The sequence below is a fragment of the Oratosquilla oratoria genome, chromosome 43 (genome assembly GCF_046742065.1).
Source record: "Oratosquilla oratoria isolate Oo_2021 chromosome 43, ASM4674206v1, whole genome shotgun sequence".
NCBI lineage: Eukaryota > Metazoa > Arthropoda > Malacostraca > Stomatopoda > Squillidae > Oratosquilla > Oratosquilla oratoria.
The window spans coordinates 28,716,908-28,737,413 of NC_134819.1; the positions used below are offsets into that span (position 1 = coordinate 28,716,908).

General features: G+C 45.9%; 1 protein-coding gene across 1 annotated transcript; it reads right to left on the minus strand.

Moving 5' to 3' along the window:
• Window positions 1–15,061: 15,061 nt before the first annotated feature.
• Window positions 15,062–20,239, minus strand: LOC143021934 (uncharacterized). The gene is made up of 2 exons (XM_076179825.1): window positions 20,017–20,239; window positions 15,062–17,336 (listed from the first exon to the last, which is right to left on the minus strand). Exon 2 carries the CDS (start codon window positions 17,204–17,206, stop codon window positions 16,424–16,426), a length of 783 nt encoding a protein of 260 aa, XP_076035940.1. The 5' UTR covers window positions 17,207–17,336; window positions 20,017–20,239; the 3' UTR covers window positions 15,062–16,423.
• Between the last annotated feature and the right edge of the window lie 267 nt (window positions 20,240–20,506).

The following is a 20,506-nucleotide window of genomic DNA, read 5'->3' on the forward strand; positions in this document are numbered from 1 at the left end:
TGTGTGTGTGTGTGTGTGTGTGTGTGTGTGTGTGTGTGTGTGTGTGTCTGTCTATATATATATATATATATATATATATATATATATATATATATATATATATATATATACATATACACACGCACCCATACTTACGTACATGTGTATATCACGACTGTTAATCTGGTAAAACCTCCAGAGCGTAATGGCCTAATCATAGTAATAATGATAATACTACTATTAATGTTGAAGATAGTTCCAACTTGTACCATGCGTACCGTTTTTATATATGCGCCTGTATATTGATGAACGACAGGTCAAGGTGCAAATTGTGTAAAGCTTATAAGTTATGAAATAAATGTATGATGGCTACCCTCGTCTTTGATTTTTTCCAAAGATGATGTGATGTCTCTGGTTTCCTATAAAGATGTTTTGATGCCTTCGATTTCCTAAGGAAAAAATTGTGGTTTTTATTACTTTTAAAAATGTCCTGATGTTTTTAGATTCTTCTAAGGATATCTTGATGGCTTTGATTTCTTCTAAAGATGTCTTAATAATGTTTGTTTCTCCTGAATATGTCTTGCGTTTTAAAGCTTATGTAACCAACAAAGATTTCACAGGAGGTGAATTCTTAATGACCAGAGATAAACCCCAACGATTACCGGGATTTCCCCTCTCCTGAACGCTTATCCAGTTTATCATTATGGTGGATAAATCGGAGCAGGTGACCAAAATTACCCTCAAATATCACCAAGGATTTTGGCCGAAATCGGCAGGTGACCGATTTGGCCCAAACTTAGCCCAGAGTGACCGAGTCGGCCACAGGGGACGGCGAGGTACATGCGAGGAGCCTGGACCTAAGGGCGTGGAGGTGGTACCACTCCAAAGTGGGAGGGGGGTGGAGATTTTTCTCCTGTTCTTCGCTTTTGGGCCTCTGGCACCCGTACTGTTGGCCTCAGTGGTGTCCAAGTGGAACACATTGGAGCCCTGGCCCCCCTCCACCTGTGGGTAAGACAGGGGCTAAATCGGAGGAGATGACCAAAATAAACCACAAAAATTACCAAAAATTACCCAAGGATTTTGGCCAAAATCGGCAGGTGTCCGATTTGGCCCAAACATAGCTCACAGGGACCAAGTCGGCCACAGTGGGCGGTGAGGTAGATACAAGGAGCCTAGGCCCAATGGTGTAGCGGTGTCGCCCTTCCAAAGTTGGGTGCGAAGTGTGTGGGGAATTGTCTCTCGTTCTTCGCTTTTGGGCCTCTGACACCCGTACTGCTGGCCTCAATGGTGTCAAAGTGGAAAACACTGGAGCCCTGGTCCCCCCTCCACCTAGGCGTAAGAGGGCGGCTAAATCGGAGGAGGTGACCAAAATTACCCTCATAAATCACCAAGGGGTACCCAAGGATTTTGACCTAAATTGGCAGATGACCGATTTGGCCCAAACTTAGCCCAGAGTGACCGAGTCGGCCACAGGGGACGGCGAGGTACATGCGAGGAGCCTGGACCTAAGGGCGTGGAGGTGGTACCACTCCAAAGAGGGAGTGGGTGGAGATTTTTCTCCCGTTCTTCGCTTTTGGGCCTCTGGCACCCGTGCTGTTGGCCTCAGTGGTGTCCAAGTGGAACACATTGGAGCCCTGGCCCCCCTCCACCTGTGGGTAAGACAGGGGCTAAATCGGAGATGACCAAAATAACCCACAAAAAATACCAAGTACCCAAGGATTTTGGCCAAAATCGGCAGGTGTCCGATTTGGCCCAAACATAGCTCACAGGGACCAAGTCGGCCACAGTGGGCGGTGAGGTAGATACAAGGAGACTAGGCCCAATGGTGTAGCGGTGTCGCCCCTCCAAAGTTGGGTGCTAAGTGTGTGGGGAATTGTCTCTCGTTCTTCGCTTTTGGGCCTCTGACACCCATACTGCTGGCCTCAATGGTGTCAAAGTGGAACACACTGGAGCCCTGGTCCCCCCTCCACCTAGGCGTAAGAGGGCGGCTAAATCGGAGGAGGTGACCAAAATTACCCTAAAAAATCACCAAGGGGTATACCCAAGGATTTTGACCAAAATTGGCAGATGACCGATTTGGTCCAAACTTAGCCCAGAGTGACCGAGTCGGCCACAGGGGACGGAGAGGTACATGCGAGGAGCCTGGACCTAAGGGCGTGGAGGTGGTACCACTCCAAATTGGGGGGGGGTGGAGATTTTTCTCCCGTTCTTCGCTTTTGGGCCTCTGGCACCCGTACTGTTGGCCTCAGTGGTGTCCAAGTGGAACACATTGGAGCCCTGGCCCCCCTCCACCTGTGGGTAAGACAGGGGCTAAATCGGAGGAGATGACCAAAATAAACCACAAAAATTACCAAAAATTACCCAAGGATTTTGGCCAAAATCGGCAGGTGTCCGATTTGGCTCAAACATAGCTCACAGGGACCAAGTCGGCCACAGTGGGCGGTGAGGTAGATACAAGGAGCCTAGGCCCAATGGTGTGGCGGTGTCGCCCCTCCAAAGTGGGGTGCGAAGTGTGTGGGGAATTGTCTCTCGTTCTTCGCTTTTGGGCCTCTGACACCCGTACTGCTGGCCTCAATGGTGTCAAAGTGGAACACACTGGAGCCCTGGCCCCCCCCTCCACCTAGGCGTAAGAGGGCGGCTAAATCGGAGGAGGTGACCAAAATTACCCTCAAAAATCACCCAAGGATTTTGACCAAAATTGGCAGATGGCCGATTTGGTCCAAACTTAGCCCAGAGTGACCGAGTCGGCCACAGGAGACGGAGAGGAAGATGCGAGGAGCCTGGACCTAAGGGCGTGGAGGTGGTACCACTCCAAAGTGGGGGGGGAGGGAGTGGGTGGAGATAATTCTCCCGTTCTTCGCTTTTGGGCCTCTGGCACCCGTACTGTTGGCCTCAGTGGTGTCCAAGTGGAACACATTGGAGCCCTGGCCCCCCTCCACCTGTGGGTAGGACAGGGGCTAAATCGGAGGAGGTCACCAAAATAACCCACAAAAATTACCGAGGGGTATACCCAAGGATTTTGGCCAAAATCGGCAGGTGTCCGATTTGGCCCAAACATAGCTCACAGGGACCAAGTCGGCCACAGTGGGCGGTGAGGTAGATACAAGGAGCCTAGGCCCAATGGTGTGGCGGTGTCGCCCCTCCAAAGTGGGGTGCGAAGTGTGTGGGGAATTGTCTCTCGTTCTTCGCTTTTGGGCCTCTGACACCCGTACTGCTGGCCTCAATGGTGTCAAAGTGGAACACACTGGAGCCCTGGCCCCCCCTCCACCTAGGCGTAAGAGGGCGGCTAAATCGGAGGAGGTGACCAAAATTACCCTCAAAAATCACAAAATTGGCAGATGGCCGATTTGGTCCAAACTTAGCCCAGAGTGACCGAGTCGGCCACAGGGGACGGAGAGGAAGATGCGAGGAGCCTGGACCTAAGGGCGTGGAGGTGGTACCACTCCAAAGTGGGGGGGGGGGGGGGAGTGGGTTGAGATTTTTCTCCCGTTCTTCGCTTTTGGGCCTCTGGCACCCGTACTGTTGGCCTCAGTGGTGTCCAAGTGGAACACACTGGAGCCCTGGCCCCCCTCCACCTGTGGGTAAGACAGGAGCTAAATCGGAGGAGGTGACCAAAATAACCCACAAAAATTACCCAAGGATTTTGGACAAAATCGGCAGGTGTCCGATTTGGCCCAAACATAGCCCATAGGGACCGAGTCGGCCACAATGGACGGTGAGGTAGATACGAGAAGCCTAGGCCCAATGGCGTGGTGGTGTCGCCCCTCCAAAGTTGGGTGCGAAGTGTGTGGGGTATTGTCTCTCGTTCTTCGCTTTTGGGTCTCTGGCACCCGTACTGTTGGCCTCAGTGGTGTCAAAGTGGAACTCACTGGAGCCCTGGCCCCCCTCCACCTAGGCGTAGGATGGAGGCTAAATCGAAGGTGACCAAAATTACCATCAAAAATCGCCAAGGATTTTGACCAAAATCGGCAGATGACTGATTTGGTCCAAACTTAGCCCAAAGGGACGAGTCGGCCACAGTGGACGGCGAATCGGGGGCGCCCATCCAAAGTTCGGGGCGAACTGGGTGGGGACTTTGGACATCTGGCACCCGTACTGTTGGCCTCAGTGGTGTCCAAGTGGAACACAATGGAGCCCTGGCCCCCCTCCACCCCACCAAACTTCGGCCTTTTCACCCAGTATTCACTTTTGGGCCTGTGGCACCTATACCGTATCTCTGAGTGGTGTCAAATTGGACTCCACGGCACCCGTGGACGCCCTCGACCTGTGGGTGATATGGCGGGTAAATCGGAGCAGCTGACCAATATAACCCAAAATCTAAAAAATCTAAAAAATGACCATACGAATTATGCCCAAAATCCAAAGGTGACCGATTTGGTCCAAACTTGCCTCAGAGGTAGAGAGTCGGACAAAGTACAAAGGAAGGCAGGTATGAACAGCCTTAGCCCTAGGGCGTGGCGGTGGCACCCCTCCAAACTTGGGCCTTTTCACCCAGTATTCACTTATGGGCCTGTGGCACTTATGGGCCTGTGGCACCCATACCGTATCCCTGAGTGGTGTCAAATTGGACTCCACGGCACCCATGGACGCCCTCGACCTGTGGGTGATATGGCGGGTAAATCTGAGCAAGTGACCATAATGACTCAAACTCAAAAAATCTCAGAGGACAAACCATACGAATTTTGCCCAAAATCCGAAAGAGACCGATTTGGTCCAAACTTGCCTCACAGGTAGAGAGTCGGACAAAGTACAAAGCAAGGTAGACATCAACAGCCTTAGCCCAAGGGCGTTGCGGTGGCACCCCTCCAAACTTGGGCCTTTTTACCCAGTATTCACTTATGGGCCTGTGGCACTTAGGGGCCTGTGGTACCCATACCGTATCCCTGAGTGGTGTCAAATTGGACTCCATGGCAGCGGTGGACGCCCTCGACCTGTGGGTGATATAGCGGGTAAATCGGAGCAAGTGACCAATATGACCCAAAATCCAAAAAATCTCAAAGGAGACCATATGAATTTTGCCCAAAATCCGAAGGTGACTCATTTGGTCCAACCTTGCCTCACATGTAGAGAGTCGGACAAAGTACAAAGCAAGGTAGGCATGAACAGCCTTAGCCCAAGGGCGTGGTGGTGGCACCCCTCCAAACTTGGGCCTTTTCACCCAGCATTCACTTATGGGCCTGTGGCACCCATACCGTATCCCTGAGTGGTGCCAAATTGGACTCCACGGTAGCCCTTGACGCCCTCGACCTGTGGGTGATATAGAGGGTAAATCGGAGCAAGTGACCAATATAACCCAAAATCCAAAAAATCTCAGGAAACCATATGAATTTTGCCCAAAATCTGAAGGTGAACGATTTGGTCCAAACTTGCCTCACAGGTAGAGAGTCGTACAAAGTACAAAGCAAGGTAGACATGAACAGCCTTAGCCCAAGGGTGTGGCGGTGGCACCCCTCCAAACTTGGGTCTTTTCACCCAGTATTCACTTATGGGCCTGTGGCACCCATACCGTATCCCTGAGTGGTGTCAAATTGGATTCCACTGCAGCCCTGGACGCCGTCGACCTATGGGTGATATGGCGGGTCAATCGGGGCAGGTGGCCTTTGGTAATTTTGAGGGTCATTTTGGTCACTTGTCCCGATTGGGTCACCACCTCAGCTACAGGTCGAGGGCCACCAGAGCTCTTGCGGATCGCACTTAGATACTGCTCAGGCTAAAACTACGGGCACCAACAGGCGGAAATGAGAGGAGAAAATTACACAAACACAAACAAATTTGGCTGGTCGCCACAACCTCGCCCTTGGGTCCAGGTTCCCCACGTCTACCTCGCTGTGCCCTGTGGACGACTCTCTCCCTCTGGAGTAAGTTTGGGCCAAATCGCAGACATGACAGTTTTTGGCCAAATGCTTTGGTAATTTTGAGGGTCATTTTGGTCACTTGTCCCGATTGGGTCACCACCTCAGCTATAGGTCGAGGGCCACCAGGCCACTTGCGGATCGCACTTAGATACTCCTCAGGATATAAGTACGGGCGCCAACAGGCGGAAATGGAATGGGAAAATTACACAAACACAAGCAAATTTGGCTGGTCGCCACAACCTCGCCCTTAGGTCCAGGTTCCCACGTCTACCTCGCTGTGCCCTGTGGACGACTCTCTCCCTCTGGAGTAAGTTTGGGCCAAATCGGAGACATGACGGTTTTTGACCAAATCCGTTGGTAATTTTGAGGGTCATTTTGGCCACTTGTCCCGATTGGGTCACCACCTCAGCTACAGGTCGAGGGCCACCAGGGCTCTTGCGGATCGCACTTAGATACTGCTCAGGATAAAAGTACGGGTGCCAACAGGCGGAAATGGAATGGGAAAATTACACAAACACAAACAAATTTGGCTGCTCGCCACAACCTCGCCCTTGGATCCAGGTTCCCCACGTCTACCTCGCTGTGCCCTGTGGACGACTCTCTCCCTCTGGAGTAAGTTTGGGCCAAATCGCAGACATGACAGTTTTTGACCAAATGCTTTGGTAATTTTGAGGGTCATTTTGGTCACTTGTCCCGATTGGGTCACCACCTCAGCTACAGGTCGAGGGCCACCAGAGCACTTGCGGATCGCACTTAGATACTGCTCAGGCTTAAAGTACGGGCGCCAACAGGCGGGAATGGAATGGGAAAATTACACAAACACAAGCAAATTTGGTTGGTCGCCACAACCTCGCCCTTGGGTCCAGGTTCCCCACGTCTACCTCGCTGTGCCCTGTGAACGACTCTCTCCCTCTGGAGTAAGTTTGGGCCAAATCGGAGACATGACGGTTTTTTTGCCAAATCCGTGGCAATTTTGAGGGTCATTATGGTCACTTGTCCCGATTGGGTCACCACCTCAGCTACAGGTCGAGGGCCACCAGAGCTCTTGTGGATCGCACTTAGATACTGCTCAGGCTAAAAGTACGGGCGCCAACAGGCGGAAATAAGAGGGGAAAATTACACACAAATCTGGCTGATCGCCACAACCTCGCCCTTGGGTCCAGGTTCCCCACGTCTACCTCGCTGTGCCCTGTGGACGACTCTCTCCCTCTGGAGTAAGTTTGGGCCAAATCGCAGACATGACAGTTTTTGGCCAAATGCTTTGGTAATTTTGAGGGTCATTTTGGTCACTTGTCCCGATTGGGTCACCACCTCAGCTACAGGTCGAGGGCCACCAGGGCTCTTGCGGATCGCACTTAGATACTGCTCAGGCTTAAAGTACGGGCGCCAACAGGCGGAAATAAGAGGGGAAAATTACACAAACACAAATAAATTTGGCTGGTCGCCACAACCTCGCCCTTGGGTCCAGGTTCCCCACGTCTACCTCGCTGTGCCCTGTGAACGACTCTCTCCCTCTGGAGTAAGTTTGGGCCAAATCGGAGACATGACGGTTTTTTGCCAAATCCGTGGGTCCTTTTGGTAATTTTGAGGGTCATTTGGGCCACTTGTCCCGATTGGGTCACCACCTCAGCTACAGGTCGAGGGCCACCAGAGCTCTTGCGGATCGCACTTAGATACTGCTCAGGCTAAAAGTACGGGCGCCAACAGGCGGAAATGAGAGGGGAAAATGACACAAACACAAACAAATTTGGTTGGTCGCCACAACCTCGCCCTTGGGTCCAGGTTCCCCACGTCTACCTCGCTGTGCCCTGTGGACGACTCTCTCCCTCTGGAGTAAGTTTGGGCCAAATCGGAGACATGACGGTTTTTTGGCCAAATCCGTGGTAATTGGTAATTTTGAGGGTCATTTTGGCCACTTGTCCCGATTGGATCACCACCTCAGCTACAGGTCGAGGGCCACCAGAGCTCTTGCGGATCGAACTTAGATACTGCTCAGGCTAAAAGTACGGGCGCCAACTGGCGGAAATGAGAGGGGAAAATTACACAAACACAAACAAATTTGGCTGGTCGCCACAACCTCGCCCTTGGGTCCAGGTTCCCCACGTCTACCTCGCTGTGCCCTGTGGACGACTCTCTCCCTCTGGAGTAAGTTTGGGCTAAATCAGGCTAAGAGTACGGGCGCCAACAGGCGGAAATGAGAGGGGAAAATTACACAAACACAAACAAATTTGGCTGGTCGCCACAACCTCGCTACAAAGCAAGGTAGGCATGGCCAGCCTTAGCCCAAGGACGTGGGGTTGGCACCCCTCCAATTTTGGGCCTTTTCACCCAGTATTCACTTTTGGGACTGTGGAACCCATACCGTATCCCTGAGTGGTGTCAAATTGGACTCCACGGTAGCCCTGGACGCCCTCGACAAAAAATCTCAAAGGAGAAACCATATGAATTTTGCCCAAAATCCGAAGGTGACCGATTTGGTCCAAACTTGCCTCACAGGTAGAGAGTCGGACAAAGTACAAAGCAAGGTAGACATGAACAGCCTTAGCCTAAGGGCGTGGCGGTGGCACTCCTCCAAACTTGGGCCTTTTCACCCAGTATTCACTTTTGGGCCTGTGTCACCCATACCGTATCCCTGAGTGGTGTCAAATTGGACTCCACGGCACCCGTGGACGCCCTCAACCTGTGGGTGATATGGTGGGTAAATCTGAGCAGGTGACCAAAATGACACAAAATCCAAACCATACGAATTTTGCCCAAAAATCCGAAGGTGACTGATTTGGTCCAAACTTGCCTCACAGGTAGAGAGTCGGACAAAGTACAAAGGAAGGCAGGTATGAACAGCCTTAGCGCAAGAGCGTGGTGGTGGTACCCCTTCAAACTTGGGCCTTTTCACCCAGTATTTACTTTTGGGCCTGTGGCACCCAAACCGTATCCATGAGTGGTGTCAAATTGGACTCCACGGCACCCGTGGACGCCCTCGACCTGTGGGTGATATGGCGAGTAAATCTGAGCAGGTGACCAATATGACCCAAAATCCAAAATATTTCAAAGGATAAATTACAGCAATGGTCTGGAAAGTGGCTAATGAAATTAAACACAAGTAAATGCAGGGTAGTGCACATAGGTAAAAATAACAGTAAGTACGATTACAAATTATTTGGAAATTCGTTAACAAAAGTGGATAGTGAAAAAGATCTCGGCGTAATTATCAGTAACGACCTCAAATCATCCAAGCAGTGTATTTCAGCCTCTGAGAAAGCAAATAAGATTCTAGGACTCATTGCGCGATCTTTTGATTTCAAAAGTCCATTATTCATTAACATGCTATATAAATCGTTAATTCGTCCACATTTGGAATATGCTGTTTCCGTATGGTCACCGAATCTCATGAAAGACATTGACAGACTGGAAAATGTACAACGGCGAGCCACAAAACTGATTCCAAATATCAAAAATAAATCGACTAAAACATATGAATCTGTTTTCCCTAAAAAAGCGTAGACTCAGAGGTGACTTGATACAGGTCTTTAAACTTCTAAAGGGAATTGACAACATCAAAAGTAACAAAATTTTCACATTGAATGAGAATCAGACAGAAACAATGGTCTCAAACTGTCCGGAAATAGATTCAATTTGAAAGTAGGTAGAAACAACTTTGCCAACCGTGTAGTTAATGAATGGAATAAACTTCCTGCACAGGTAGTGCAATGTAGTTCAGTTCGAGGCTTTAAGAATTATTTAGATAAACACCTAAGCAAGATGCTGTAATGATTATAATTTATTTTATATTGTTTTTGTTTTGTTATCACTTGTCTGTCTGATTTTAATTTATTATTAGTTATATGTTAATTTATTATTATTTACTATTTACCTGTTTGTTTATTATTTAACTATATCTATGCATTTATGTATTTTATTTGTTATTTACATTATTATATTTTTCATTTATTATTTTATTATCATTATGATTTTTTTTCGCATCCGACCTAGATATGGACCAAAAGATCTCCTGTCGGCATGCTCCGCCTCTGTAATCCTTTGTAAAAAAAAAAAAAAAAAAAAAAAAAAAAATGAATTTATCCGTAAATCCGAAGATGACCGATTTGGTCCAAACTTCCCCACAGAGAGAGAGTCGGACACAGTGCACAGCAAAGTAGACATGAGCAGCCTGAGCCCAGGGGCGTGGAGGTGGCACCCCTCCAAAGTTGGGCCTTTTCACCCAGTAATCAAGTTTGGGCCTCTGGCACCCATACCGTTGGCCTGAGTGGTGTCAAATTGGACTCCACAGCAACCCTGGCCCCCCTAGACCTGTGGGTGACATGGCGGGTAAATCGGAGCAGGTGACCAATATGACCCAAAATCCAAAAATTTCAAAGGATTAACCCCATCAATTTTGCCGAAAATCCGAAGGTGACCGAGTTGGTCCAAACTTGCCCCACAGTGAGAAAGTCGGACACAGTGCACAGCAAGGTAGACATGAGCAGCCTTAGCCTAAAGGCGTTGCGGTGACACCCATCCAAATTTGGGCCTTTTCACCCAGTATTCACTTCTGGGTCTCTGGCATCAATATCGTTGGCTTGAGTGGTGTCAAATTGGACTCCACTGCAACCCTGGCCGCCCTCAACCTGTGGGTGAGATGGCGGGTAAATCGGAGCAGGTGACCAATATGACACAAAATCCACAACATTTCAAAGCATTTACCCCATCAATTTAGCCGAAAATCCGAAAGTGACCGATTTTGTCCAAACTTACCCCACAGAGAGACAGTCGGACACAAGGCACAGCAAAGTAGACATGAGCAGCCTGAGCCCAGGGGCGTGGAGGTGGCACCCCTCCAACCTTGGTCCTTTTCACCCAGTATTCACTTTTGGGCCTCAGGCATCAATACCGTTTGCCTGAGTGGTGTCAGATTGGACTCCACGGCAACCTTGGCCGCCCTTGATCTGTGGTTTAGATGGCGGATAAATCGGAGGTGAACAAAATGACCCAAACCATGAATTTAGCCGAAAATCCGAAGATGACCGATTTGGTCCAAACTTGCCCAACAGAGAGAGAGTCGGACACAGTGCACAGCAAAGTAGACATGAGCAGCCTGAGCCCAGGGGCGTGGAGGTGGCACCCCTCCAAATTTGGGCCTTTTCACCCAGTAATCAAGTTTGGGCCTCTGGCACCCATACCGTTGGCCTGAGTGGTGTCAAATTGGACTCCACAGCAACCCTGGCCCCCCTAGACCTGTGGGTGACATGGCGGGTAAATCGGAGCAGGTGACCAATATGACCCAAAATCCAACAATTTCAAAGGATTAAAACCCCATCAATTTTGCCGAAAATCCGAAGGTGACAGAGTTGGTCCAAACTTGCCCCACACTGATAAAGTCAGACATAGTGCACAGCAAGGTAGACATGAGCAGCCTTAGCCTAAAGGCGTTGCGGTGACACCAATCCAAATTTGGGCCTTTTCACCCAGTATTCACTTTTGGGTCTCTGGCATCAATATCGTTGGCTTGAGTGGTGTCAAATTGGACTCCACTGCAACCCTGGCCGCCCTCAACCTGTGGGTCAGATGGCGGGTAAATCGGAGCAGGTGACCAATATGACACAAAATCCACAACATTTCAAAGCATTTACCCCATCAATTTAGCCGAAAATCCGAAGTTGTCCGATTTTGTCCAAACTTGCCCCACAGAGAGAGAGTCGGACACAAGGCTCAGCAAAGTAGACATGAGCAGCCTGAGCCCAGGGGCGTGGATGTGGCACCCCTCCAACCTTGGTCCTTTTCACCCAGTATTCACTTTTGGGCCTCAGGCATCAATACCGTTTGCCTGAGTGGTGTCAGATTGGACTCCACGGCAACCTTGGCCGCCCTCGAAGAATGTCAAAATCATAATCAGCCAAGTGTTTGAGCAAACGGAAAGATATTCATGGTGGATCCTCTGGTCATGTACAACTCTTTCCCGAAAAGCAACTCATCTGAGACGTCCTCCTCTCAGTCGCGAAGAGCCGCCGCGCTCCATTCCCCTCCAAGCTTTGTCAGGAGCAGAGCAACGCGACGACCAGACTGCGCGGACCGAGCCGGCGAGGGACCTGGCAGCACCCAAGAAGAGGACGTCGAGGAACCAAACCAGCGGCTTTGGAAGGACACATCACTTGCTCTGGACTCAAGAGAAGTACCATAGTTGATGATGAGCTTTCTTGCGCCACTCGTTGCGTAGTAGTGGACCCGATAGAGACCAATGCTCAAATGGATCCGGATGGTTAAAGTCTAGGAGATCCTCGTGGTTCGTCTTCAGGAGGAGCGACTTCTGGCTCTTGATTCTAGAGGAAGTCCTAGAGAAACACTACCAGTGGGAGGTAGCCGCCGACGCCCCTGCTCACGGAGTAGTAGGTCCCACAAAGACCGAAGTAGACTCGAGTATGTGGTCAACGTAGGTGAGGTCCTCGTAGTTTTCCTAGGAGCGAGAGTGGCTCTCGACTCTAGAGAGACTCCTGGAGAAGAGCTACCTGTGGGAGGTTACCTACCGACGCCCCTTGCTTGTAGCCTGTGTGTCACCGTCGGCTTAGGTCCTCGTTAGCTCTTAACAGGATAGAGAGACCAGTCGATCGACTCTTTTCTTTAAGAAATCCCTGGAAAGGGGCCACGAGCGAATCTACCTGACGCCACCGGTGACGAAGTAGTAAGTCTCCAGGGCCCGTTGCTCATACGTGGCGAGATGGTTAAAGTCAGCGAAGTCTCTGTAGTTCTTCTTCAGGACAGAGCAACAGATTACTGATGTGTCCCTCAAAGGCTTGCTGGTCATTGTAAACTCGAAAATAAAATTGTTTTTACTTGTATCCAATGTGTGTTTTATTTCTTTTTCCTTTGTTACGCTGATGAAATATGTACGAATTACTTAAAGAATAATTCATTCTGAATTCTTATTTTCCTATACATTTTGTGATCTACAGAAATATTTCATGATTGACCCTGACGTAAGATTTTATATACCGATTTTCGTACGATTGTCAAAACATACCAATTGATGAATTTTCTTCCTACAATGTTCTTTGTTAAAGCGTACTCAAAAAATGAATAAATGAATAAATAAATAAATAAATAGATGAATAAATAAACAAATAATAAAGAATTACTTAAATGGATCACATGATTCAGAGTGTAGCTTGTTGAGAACCCTTAGAAAGAGACGCCTGTAAGAGGCAAGGAAGGATCTTTTGGATAGTCGGAGAGGAGGATTAACCTACCAGGACAAAGAGAAACAAAATGGCAGAAATGGAAAATGGAACACTAAAAGTCAACAAAGCAAAAGAAGAAAGCATAATTGAAGGGAACCCGCTTCGAATTGTGTGGTAAACGGCTTCAGTGAACTTCCATCTTGTCTGGTCACAAGGGACATATTAAGACGAAGCCAAACGAAATGAAAGAATATACTCGTAGAGAAGGAATGGGACAAATCGAATGGAAAGAAAAAGAAAAGGGATAGGAAGAGTCTGCAAAGCATGGGGTAAACAAAATTACTATGCGTGTGTGTGTGTGTGTGATTCACCATGGTCTTGGATCACGTGTTGGACTCGTGATCGACAGCTATTTCCCTTCCGGAAGAGAGCTCAGAGCTCGTATATGACCGATGTATGGGTAATGCTGTGACCTTACACGCACACACACACCCCAACTCCCCCCCACGAGAGTTGGAGTAACGACTCACAGCACGATACTAAAATTATTTCACCCCTGGGCGGGATTCGAACCCGGACCCCTGTAGTGGCAGCCGTGAACTCTACCAACTGCGCCACGAGATGGGTGTGTGTATGTGTGTGTGTGTATTTATATGTATTTTACGAGAAGGGGAGCTATGTTCGTAGTGTCCCGTCTTCATATCTCATTGTGTGTGGGGGGGGGGGGTGGAGAAGGAGGCGTGACATTCCACAGGAGTGACACAAAGGAATGAATATACTGTATCAAAGGAATTACAAAACGAATGAGGGACAGGACAAAAATAGTAATTCAAAAGAATGAGAGTTGAAATTATTGGAATTGTTAGAATTATTACGCGTTTATTCCAGAAGGTAGAATGATTAAAATGTTCAAGCATTTTCAATTTTTTTTAAATTCTTGGTCCCTACAGTTTCCACTCTCCTTGTCAACGCAGCGTGATCGTGTGCGAAATTTACACTCTGATACTGAGGCATCAGAGGTATTGAAAATTGTGTTGCGCACCGAAAATAAGGATTGTTATTTCGATACCGTCGATGTCGGTAGATGCGCCCTCTGAATGCTAGCTTGTCTTTACCCATTTGCCATTTCACATATTGATATTCATCCATTATGGCAGTTGTTCTTAACCTGGGGTACCTGTAACCCCAAGGGGTATGAGACATGATAGCCAGAGCAATGGCACTGTATATTTACTATGAGAAAGCAAAGCAAGGTTTGTATCACTAATATTTTCCTATGTTTGCATTGTTACTTGTATTGGATGGGGGAACGAGAACAATTTTCTGAGTTATCAGGTGGTACTAAGGACACTGAAAAAGATTAAGAACCACTGCATTATGGGCTTACCTTACCTTACCGTCGTGCCATATCCTCTTGGACTTCGGCAACCATGGAGCGCCACCGTTCACGGTCCCTAGTTACTTGTAACATCTGTGCTGGTTTGAGTATTGTGGGCTACACAACTTTAAAAATTGTATTTCACCCCTAAGTAAAGAACATACAAAAAATAATGTGACTATACCTTAAATAAGCGCCCCAACTCCAACCGACCGATTAAAGAACACAAGCATAACTGAAAACATAACTGTTTATTTTGGAGAGGTTTCGAAACTGATTCAGACTCGCGAGCGGAAGCTTCAGTGAGGAGTCAGTAAGCCATAATCAAGGTAGTCAGTGCAGTGATCTTATTTTTTCGATTATAATAACTGATAATTTTGATTTAATAGTTATAATCTATACCACCTGATGTACATAACTGAGATATTTATTACTCAACATGAGTGGATAAGCTTTTTGGATTATATTCAAAACAGCTATAACAATTCTTATTTAATGGTTGTAATCTATACTACCTAATGTATGTAATTTAGATATTTATTACTCATGTCTAACAGTTTTCTCAAACGTGAAAACATTACAGCTGAAGAGAGCAAGAGGTAACGTGAGCGTTACCTGTATGAAATATGTTTAGGCGTTGTAATAAAACAATACTTTTATATTATCTTTAATTTCATTTATATATCTGTTTTGTACAGACCTTGTGGCGTTCCATTCGTTCTATAATAAATCGAATTCAAACTTGAATTGAAGTCCCTCAAAATTATTACATATACAGGAGTGGACCTCAACCAATAAACCTAATATATTTAGTATAAATCGACTATTAGATCAGTAACGGTATATACAAACAGGAGTTTCGATGAGCAAGGTAAAGCAAAATCCTTCATTTTGTGACATCTGAAAACCACGAACAATGAATATAAATCAACAAACTACAATTCAACTTATTTTGTAAATGCGCTACCACAGAAACATTGTACTGCCTACTCTGTACTGAATCTAATCAAATGGCAATATGATTTTAAAATATATGTATGTTATCATCCAGAGCATAGAGAGCATTAAATATTTGATTTACGACAAAGGTACAGTTAGTAGTTTCGTCTCAAAACATAATTTCATATGAAGCACGTGCCATCTACTCTCCACGACTGACTATTTTCCTCATATATAACCTGAAAAGTTAATATCTGAGTTAAGAACTTAGTAGCAATTGTAAAAGAGGCTAGATATACGAGTACAACTTTTTTCAGAGTTGTGTGTCCCGTTTATTTTCGCTTTCAGCTCCAGCCTTTCATAATAAATGTGCAAGGCATTGTCACTAGAAAGGTTTTTTTCTTACGTGAATTATCACTGGACTTTTGAAAGCATTTCTTCAGAGAGCTGCATCACTTACAAATATGAATCATTATATACCGCTAAAGACTTTCGAGTCTATACTTTGGTGAGAAAGCTGCATCACAAAGCTGACATTGGAACGGTATCTTCCCAGCGTGAGTCACCTATACAGTTTGACGCCACTCTATGCAAGATAGCAGCCTCACACTAGAAAGGATTCTCTCACATGACGTTTGAGATAACTTTTGTTTGAAAGCTTCATCGCACAGGTCACAAAAGAACGGTCTACTGTGTTTCTTTCCTGTGTGAATCACCATGTTCTATTGCACAGGTCACAGTGGAAAGGATTCTCTCCAGTGTGGGTCACATTGGAAAGGTTTCTTTCATGTGTAAATCACCATATTCCATTTCATATTACTTCTTTTAGAGAAAACTATATTGCACAGGTCACAATGGAAAGCCTTCTCTCCACTGTGGGACATCACGTAATATTTCAAAGTATGTTTACGTGAAAATGTTGCAGCGTAAGTCAAAGTGAAAAAGGCTTCCCTCGTGTGGATCATCAAGTGACACAAATGTTTCTTTTGTGAGAAAATTGTATCTTACATGTTACACAGGAAAAAAACTTCTCTTTAGTTTGAATCGTCACGTGACGCCTAAGATGATCCTTTAGTGAGAAAACTGCACCACAACAAGTCAACCTACAAAGGCTTCTCTTCAGTGTGAGTCACCACATGACAATCGAGATCATCTTTACTTGAGAGAGTTGCATCGCATAAGCCGCACTGGAATATATTTTCTCCAGAATGGGTCATCACGTGACGTTTGAGACTACTCTTTAGTGAGAAAACTGCATCACATAGGTCACAATTGAAAGGCTTCTCTCCAGTGTGGGTCACCTCGTGACGCTTAAGGTGAATCTTTTGTGAAAAAACTGCATCGCACAAGTCACACTGGAAAGGCTTCTCTCCAGTGTGGGTCATCGCGTGACGTTTGAGACTAGTCTTTCTTGAGAAAGCTGCATTACACAGGTCACATTGGAAAGGCTTCTCTCCAGTGTGGGTCATCACGTGACGATTGAAATCAGTTTTATCTGAGAAAGATTCATCGCATAAGCCGCACTGGAAAGGCTTCTCTCCAGAGTGGGTCATCATGTGACGTTTGAGGTTACTTCTGTGTGTGAAAGTTGCATTGCACAGTTCACACGGAAACAGCCTCTCTCCAGTATGAGTCACATGACATTTGATAGCATATTTACTTGAGAATTTTGCATCGTATGCGTCACACTGAAAAGACTTTTCTTCAGAGTGGGTAGTCAAGTGACGTTTGAGACTACTCTTTTGCGAGAAAGCTGCATCACACAGGTCACACTGGAAAGGCTTCTCTCCAGTGTGGGTCACTCCGTGACGTTTGAGATCAGCCTTTCTTGAGAAAGCTGCACTGCACAGGTCACATTGGAAAGGCTTCTCTCCAGGGGTGGTCATCACTTGATGTTTAAGATTACCCGTAAGACACCTGTAGCACAAACGCCACACCAGATTTTCTTTGTTTCACGACGAATATATGGAATCTACGGATAACTCTTCCAAAGAAAAGTTGATAGTTGTCCTCGTCCTGAAAAAAAGTAATTGTAAGATCGACATCTCGAGTCGTGTACTAACAACAGTTTGGTGTTTTCATATAAAATAATGTCCTTTGTACCTAAATCAATCAGTCAATTGCCCTTGATCTCTCGCGGAAAATATCTTTAATAAACCCTATGTATCAAATATACCCCATTCTTTAAGATAGAACAAGTAAAAACACTAAAAGATATAGTGCTATATGTTGCGTTCTATTTCTCCATTATATATACGCTGAAAATCAACCAATGCCACCCAGTGCACATGCATATTCACACCACCACGAGCTGAATGACTCAAGATTTATTAAAATTCCATAACTCACAAAACCTTAATCTAAACTTGCGACTTGCGACTTGCTAGGTAAGACCACCCGCTTGCGCGGAATCGGTTTTTGTGGGAGGGGAAGAATGTATGAAAATGAAAAGATAGTAGTGTATAAAAGAGGGTTTTTGCCACCGGGAGAATAAGCGAGCGATTAGGGGCTGTTGGTGGTCGTGGCTCGGGACCACCAACCGCCCCTAAACTTGACCTACTGTAAGAAGCTTCATTCACTTCACCTCACTCCTGAAATTATGGGTTGCTAGTCACATCGTTTCAGATACACTGGTAAGCGGTGCACTTGTGTTCTTAGTTTAACAAGACGTAATAAATCAAATTCATCTAACAACTGGAGAGGCAGTCTATATTTTCCAGTCACATTAAGTATAATAGCTCCGTGTAATAGCAAGAGTACTATAACAAATGCCTACTGAAATAATCTCGACAATTATGATGTACTCACCTGTTACAAAATGTGCAATCCCAGTAAACGCGGAGGTAGCGAGATGACAATGTATAATGGAAGAACTAGTCATTTAATACATTCGACTCACAGATTAAAACTAGAGAAGCCATGTTAGCTTTCAGGACGCCTAGGACATCTCCCTAACAGGTTGTGACACTCTTGTTTGACAATACTAACATTTTCTCTCTCATTCTCTTTGTGAAACCCTTGTTTGATATTAGCATTATATTCCTGTAGAAGTTGTCTCTACCTATCAATATTAACTAGTATAGTTGGATGTTCTGTGAGCTTTGGTCTCATTTGCGCGTTTACCATTTTACCGTTTCTTAAACGGAAGCTTTCCATATAAGCGCTTTATACAAAAATATATGGGGCATACACACCAATGGCCCTTTCCCCGCTAAAATGGGTGTGGTCGAGTCAAAACATATCCTTTTACCCAACTCACACCCTATTGTTGTCCCATCTATCTTAGCTTTCTGGATCATACTTTACTTACCAATCAAAAATCAAATGTCGTGGCGATACATACCCACGCCTTGCCTTAATTATTATTATTATTGTCATTATTATTATCATTCTAGATCAACTCACCTCCTCATTTACACTAACATTTCTTAATCTAACTTCCTCCGCAAATGTAGTTGTGGGTTCGAATCTCGTACTTCTTTCAATTCCCAGTAATTATTACTTGTTCAGGCCAAAACCAAATGGCAAAAGTGGCCCCAGCCACAGCCATGCGCAGGTTCCTCACCCTACTTCTTGGTAAAGTTTCCGCAGAGGTCCACCAAATCGAGGATGTCAGATACCAATGTTTTTATCTTGTGATACTGATCCTGATTTCAACAGCTAGTCACCTGTTTTCGAATTGTCGGGAGGACACTCCTACTAGTCTATTTAGGTACAAATAGCGAGGCCCGGCGTGGTTCGGTGGTAACGCGCGCTTTTGGCAATCGTGTGGGGACTTCGGCGTCTGTTCGAATTCTGGCCGCAGAGGTTAGGAAAGGCATCCAATGCTCACGTTGGACCTAAGGTGACTTGTACACCACTGTGATGCATCAATTTCCTCCGAGTATCGTCACTGCAGTGATATACCACGGACACCGTCTCATGGGTTCATGTAGGAACAGCTCCGGACAACCTACAAGATTGAGGTCCAAACGGATAGCAGCCAGGGTACCCACAGAAACAAAATGAGTAAGGAAAATAAAACTAAGACATGTTGATTTCCGACATCCTAGCGTGGAACTAAATTACTCTATCAACCTTCAAAAACCCGTCACCACTTATACCTACGTGGGATTAGGTTAGGTTAGACTTACTGTCCCCCCCCCCATATCTCCATCAACCTCCACAACCGGTGGGATTAGCTTATTATTGTTATCCAGAGAGAAAAGACACTTCAAATAAGTTACAATTAAATTTGTGTGACAAATTTGTGCCCTGTGGCAATCTTACTCGTAAATCAGAGGTCAACATTTTGGGTTACATTATAGAGAATGACGTTTGTGGAACATTCCGATATAATTTATACTTTATATTTTGGGGGATAATGGTTCTTTTTGTGAGACAGCATTTTCAGTGTATTCTAGACCCAAATAATATATCAAATCCTGCAGCACAAGTACACAATAGCCTTACAAACGTATTCACTAATTTGTAGATTTGTATTTATGGTCATTGCATGCCTAGCATTGGAGAATGTAAACATTGAATGACCCTTTTCATAAGGCTTCATTCTAAGACTTAGGCAGTGCTCATATGCGATCGGAACTAACATAAATCAGGCAACATAAAGCAATGAACAGAGAAAAAATAAACATCTGCTAAATAATGAATACATCTACACGACTGACGAGTGCCTGGAATATAGTTTACTTATTACCTGTACGACGACTGTGTTTGCAGATTTGGTGACAATTCTGGATCCTGTATATGTTCCACGAATCTCAAATATTCATGAAAGTTTTTCACACAAGTCTTTCTAACATAGGCTCACCGTGTTTACCTGACAAATCTTAGGTTACAATTTAACATAGAAAACTCAGATACAGTGCTAATTTAGGGGTGACCTTAGTAAATTTACTCGCCGCTGAAAAGTTTGTTGACACTGTTATTTTCCTTTAAAAATTCAGATTTATCCAGAGAGGAGATGCTCATCCAGGAAGATACCTGTTATTCTTAGATAAAGCAAGAATAGACTGTATTGTGCGGTGTTGGATTATCTCCGATGTACGGATGATCCGACCTCTTATACATTCAATATGAAAAGTGTCAAACATTGCCGCTACTCCACTTTTCCTTTCGCTACTGCCATAAGCGAGTCGGACCATTGGGAACATTTCAGCTAGACACTAGACGGGGAAACATCACCC